This window comes from Fukomys damarensis, unplaced genomic scaffold (assembly GCF_012274545.1).
Source record: "Fukomys damarensis isolate Sample0158 unplaced genomic scaffold, DMR_v1.0_HiC HiC_scaffold_19, whole genome shotgun sequence".
NCBI classification, from domain to species: domain Eukaryota; kingdom Metazoa; phylum Chordata; class Mammalia; order Rodentia; family Bathyergidae; genus Fukomys; species Fukomys damarensis.
In genome coordinates, this window is record NW_022900931.1 from 66878989 (window position 1) to 66884405 (window position 5417).

General features: G+C 59.5%; 1 protein-coding gene across 1 annotated transcript in view; it reads left to right on the top strand.

Moving 5' to 3' along the window:
• Myadm (myeloid associated differentiation marker) overlaps positions 1 to 3302 on the top strand; it is a 5016-nt gene extending 1714 nt beyond the window's left edge. Inside the window, exons 2-3 of the mRNA XM_010616969.2 lie at positions 49 to 132; positions 1114 to 3302. Coding sequence (XP_010615271.1) covers positions 1116 to 2063 — 948 coding nt within the window. The 5' untranslated portion in view covers positions 49 to 132; positions 1114 to 1115 and the 3' untranslated portion in view covers positions 2064 to 3302. The remainder of the gene's footprint in view (positions 1 to 48; positions 133 to 1113) is intronic.
• The last annotated feature ends 2115 nt before the right edge of the window (positions 3303 to 5417 follow it).

A 5417-nucleotide genomic window follows, 5' to 3' on the forward strand; every position in this document is an offset into this window, starting at 1 on the left:
GACCTGGAGGGAGGAGTCAGGCCCGAGCTGTCCTGACTTTTCTTCCAGGTGCCTCGACCGCCTCTCTAGTGTCCCGCTGAGTCGCCTCCACCGCCGGGTCCTTCTCCTCCACGTGGCCACCTAAAACCGCTGGTGAGTGCGCTGGGCCGGACCGGGTCTGAGGGAGGAGGTGGGAGCTTGAGTTCTAAGGAGAGGCCAGAGACACAGGTGTGTGCGTGGAGTGTCCAGCTCGCGTGTCCTCTGGGCGCCATGCCCTGCAACAGTTAAAGCCTGTGCCATTGCCTTGCTGTTCAGCTGGCCCTGGAAGGAAGTTTTATTTCCTTGTGGTTGTTAGCCACCCCCTGATGGTTTCAGCTGTGTCAGCTCACAGATTAGGAATTTTGCACCGTGAAAAAGGATTTTGGCTTCTCCAAGGGTTTGGGGACAAGGAAGTGGACACTGTGGGTCTGGGACAGGGAAGAGCAGCTACGTGGCAGGTCTGGGCCTGCTGGACCTGGACCAGGTCGGGTGTGGGTCACCCAGCCCGGCTCCAGAGGAGAGGGTTGGGGCCTGGACACGGGAATGCAGGAGCCGACTTTCCCAGCCCTTGGGAAACCCGGGATGGGTTGCTGGGAAGTGGCCTTCTCTGGGTTACAGTGCCCCAGACCAGAATCGTGCTGGGCACCGAGTCCTGGCCTCTGAGAGTGGGAAGCCTGCCAGAGCCCTGGAGCTGATCTCTTCAGGAGCCGGTGCGAGGAGGAAACGAGGGTCACATTGGGCAAAAGAGGGAAGTCGGTTCACTGGGCAGAGAGTGCAGTCCGAGTCGCTGAGTCCCCGGGGAAGGAAGGAGGGGAGGGAAGGGAGAGGTGGGGCCTGGAATCCTGGGACTGGACGGGTGGGCACAGAGGAGCCTGGAACTGGGGTGAGCCTGTTTGCAGACAGAAAGCCCCACGTCCTGGGAACTCCTATCCGGTCATAGTAATTGTTAGGTCAGTCTGGTAATTTGAGCCAGGGTCTCACTGTGTAGCCCAGGCTGGCCTCAAACTCAGAGCTATACTCCTGCCTCAGCCTCCTGAGCGCTCAGATGGACCACAGGTGGGTACCTGAGATGCTGCTGTCTTTTGCCTTCCCCAGCCATGCCGGTGACGGTGACCCGCACGACCATCACGACCACGTCGTCCTCCACCGTCGTGGGGTCCCCACGGGCCCTGACCCAGCCCCTGGGCCTGCTCCGCCTGCTGCAGCTGGTGTCCACCTGTGTGGCCTTCTCGCTGGTGGCCAGCGTGGGTGCCTACACGGGGCCCATGGGACACTGGGCCATGTTCACCTGGTGCTTCTGCTTTGCCGTGACCCTCATCGTCCTGGTGGTGGAGCTGGGCGGGCTGCAGGCCCACTTTCCCTTGTCCTGGCGCAACTTCCCCATCACCTACGCCTGCTACGCTGCCCTCTTCTGCCTGACGTCCTCCATCATCTACCCCACCACCTACGTGCAGTTCATGTCCCACGGCCGCTCCCGTGACCACGCCATCGCTGCCACCACCTTCTCCTGTGTGGCCTGCCTGGCGTACGCCACCGAAGTGGCCTGGACCCGGGCGAGGCCAGGCGAGGTCACCGGCTACATGGCCACCGTGCCCGGGCTGCTGAAGGTGCTGGAGACCTTCGTGGCCTGCGTCATCTTCGTGTTCATCAGCGAGCCCCACCTGTACCAGCGCGCGCCGGCCCTGGAGTGGTGCGTGGCGGTGTACTCCATCTGCTTCATCCTGGCCGCCGTGGCCATCCTGCTGAACCTGGGCGAGTGCACCAACGTGCTGCCCTTCCCCTTCCCCAGCTTCCTGTCGGGTCTGGCCCTGCTCTCCGTGCTCATGTACGCCTCTGCCCTGGTGCTCTGGCCCCTCTACCACTTCAACGAGAAGTACGGGGGCGAGCCCCGCAGGAACTGGGACTCGGGCTGTGGCTCCAGACACACCCACAACGTGTGCATCTGGGACCGCAGGCTGGCGGTGGCCGTCCTGACAGGCATCAACCTGCTGGCCTACCTGGCTGACCTGGCGCACTCTGCCCGCCTGGTGTTCGTCAAGGTCTGAGACTCCCAGGGGCTCGCGTGTCCCTCCGTCCCACCCCTGCGTTCTTCTCCCCGAGTTTCCATTGCTGAGACCTTATTCCCTCTTCCTTTCTTCCCAATCTCCCCTCTCCCTGCTCTACTTCCTGTTTCCTGCTCCCTTCCTCTCTCTGGCTCCTTCCCTTCCTGTTGGCTTGGGTGCCCACACCGCTGGTCTGTCTCTCCCGACCCCGCCCCTTGCTCCAGTCTCTCCCCTCGGTTCTGGTCTCCTGCCTGACTCAAGGGTCTTCCTGTTTCCTCCGGTGCCCAGCGACTCTCCCCATCCCCCACCTCACCTCCAAAGGTGCTGAGCTCCACACGTCCACACCCTCTCCGCAGCTGTTCATGCCACGGCCTCTGGAGAGGCCTCATTGCCAAAGCATGCCTGCCCGCCCTCGCTGTGCCTTAGCCATGTGTGTGTGTATGTGCTGGGGGGTTGGCTAGGGATTGGGTCCCCTTTCCCCTGGTGGAGGAGGCTATACAGTGCAGCTCCTCTGAGTTACAAAAACATTAGGTCATTAATTCCCGGCGGGTGGGAGGCTTCAGCACAGACCCTGTTAGCCCTGCCTAGGGCTGCTTCCAGAATTTTTCCAGGCTTTTTAAAAACCCACTGCCTAGAGGCCATCTGAGAAGGAGCAGGAGGTGGATGTCTTTCATCCCAGCTGCCTTTGTGCTAGCGAGAAAATAAGGGAGTCGGTCCTACAGACACAACCGTCTGAAGTATTTGTGAGGGACAGGAACTCTCCGGCCTCAGTGTTAAAAATAATGTGTCCTGCTTCGGCAGGGCTGGGTGGGAAAGGCTACTGCCAGCCTTAAAGGCAGCCGCCTGGCTTTTTCTCCTTTTTTTTTTTCTGGTCACAGGGCAAAAAATACTGGGTGGTCCTATTCTGTAAGGGGGAAGACGTTTCTTATCAGTTTTTCTTTGCTTTTGGGCGGGGGAGGTTGCTGCTGCCTCGACCAGAGGAATGGCATTGCATGTGTATGCTGCACACACGCGTCTCTGTGTTAGTCGCTTCTTGCTGCTACTTCCTGCTTCTCGGGGACTCACATGCATACCGTGATATACATAAATGTATAAATATATATTTTATTTTTTTTTTAATTTCCTGGAGCTTTCAGTCCCTGTAGCTCCTGCTGTCAGTCATAGAAGTCTTATCCCTTCCCTTACTCCCACATTCACAATGTTCTTTTTTAAAAAATCTTGACATAAAGATAAAAAAGAGGACTTGTGCTTTATTATCATTATTATTGGGGAGGGCTCCAGGGGAGCAGTGAGGCTGTTTTCTCAGTCTGATGGAGGAGGAGTTGGAATCGCGGTAACTTGGGCTTCATCAGAACATACTAATCCAGAAACGGGAGGCACACAGCTGTAATCCCAGCTGTAATCTCGAGACTGAGACAGGAGGATTCCTATGAGTTCAAGGCCAGCCTGAACTACACAGTGAGACCCTGTCTCGTCTCCACAATACTAGCAAAGTCTAGGGTTTCTAAATTACTCCTTCAGATGCCAGACAGAGGCACATGCCTATAATCCCAGCTACTGGGGAGGCTGGGGCAGGAGGATCAAGCAACACCTGGACAACTAAGCAAGACCTCAGAAAGGACTGAGGAGTGTAGCTCAGCACTTAAAACATTTGTCCAGCTTGTGTGGGTTCAGTCCGCATTAGAGCAAATCAGTAAAATAAACTGCTCTCTTGACCCAAGAAGACTGAGTGGAAGAGCAACGAACAGGATTTCTCCCTCCTTGGGGTCCCGTGTCCACACTATCAGGAGTGGGAACAAAAGCACTTGTCCCAGCCTTCTTCCCTGTCAAACACTGTTCTAAATATATAGCTGCCCCTGCCTCTGGTCTCCCCGCCCAGCTCAAGCTCCATTTTGTTTCACCTCGGCCACTGCCCCAGCCTTTTCTCGACTGTCCTATTTCCAGCCCACCCTGGCCCCTGAGGAAAAAGCAACATCCAGGTCTGATCTTGCTCCCCATCCCCACCCCACTCCACGTTGCCTACAGCTGCTACCAAAACACCTCAGTCCAGCGGAAAGCCTGCAGGGCCGGCTAGTGACTGCCCGCCCTGGGCACCCGGACTACCCTGACAACGATGAAGTCAGCTCTGGCGGGTGGCAAGCCCGGACCCAGCTTACCTATCTCAAAATGTTAAAAAGCACTGGGATGTTGCTCAATGCAAAGGCCCTGGGCTCAGTCCGCAGTACAGCATGTATTTCCCTGTCCTGTGAGGAGGGGCAAGGGCTAGCTAGGACAGACTCTTGGGGGGTGATGACAAGCCTTTATCTCTGCTGTCCGACTCTCGCCGTCCCCCACTGCCCACCCGGTGCTGGGCAGCCCCCTAGAAGGCTCCGGAAGAGCCGCGATGGAACCGGAGGTAGCGGAAAGAGCCCGGGAGCTGGAGCAGAAGCGGGGACTCCTGAGCCCATTTCCAGAGCCAACAGGCCCGCAGGCGGCAGGCCAGGCGCTCAGGAGCAGACTCAGGTAGCCCCACCGGCGTTTCGGTTCCACACCCGTAAGCACACGCAGCCCTAGGTGAGCCGTGGTTCGTGCCCAGCCCCGCCCCCGCGCGGGGCACGCCGGGAGAGGAAGTTCCCCGAATGCTCCCCGAGTGCGGCCGGGGCTACCGAAGGACTACAAGGACCAGGATACACCGCGGCTCCGGCTGTCGGGTTGCCCTGGCAACAGAGGGAGCCGGGACCCAGAAGCTCTCGGGGCTGGGGTAGGGCGGAGCGCGACGTGGGCTGGGCCGCGAGGGGGAGCCCCTGGACCACTAGTGCGCCGCTGGGCGCGTGGATTCCCGGGGGCGGGGGTACGGAGGGGCGAACCCTTTAAACCGAGGGAGTCACCAGAAGACACAAACGGGCGAGAGACCCCGCGACGGAGAGACACCGGGAAGCAGGGAGAGGTGCAGGTTCAGGAGACCCCTAGGGACAGAGCGCGCGGGCAGAGGCCAGACTCCCTGCGGGAGGGCGGCCGAGACCGGACCCAGGCAGGAGAAGACCGACGGTGACTCTGAGATGGGCCGGGGGACGGAGCCACAGAGCCCCGAGAGGGCAGAGACATCAGGGCCCAGAGAGGTGATACAGATGGAGACGCGCATCAGAGCACGCAGTCATGGAAATTCACGGACGCAGAGCAAGGAAGAGGCTGCTCTCCAGGAGCAGAGCCGGTCCCAGAAGGACGCGGGGCAGTGCGGGCTCGAGAGACAGACAGCGTCAGGGACCGTGAGCCCCGTGCCTCCCTGAACCCTGGACCCTCAACAAGGCAGAAAGTTTGTTGACTGGCGCAGTGACGCGGACAGGGATCGAGGCTAGAGCGGAGACGCAGGACGGGCAG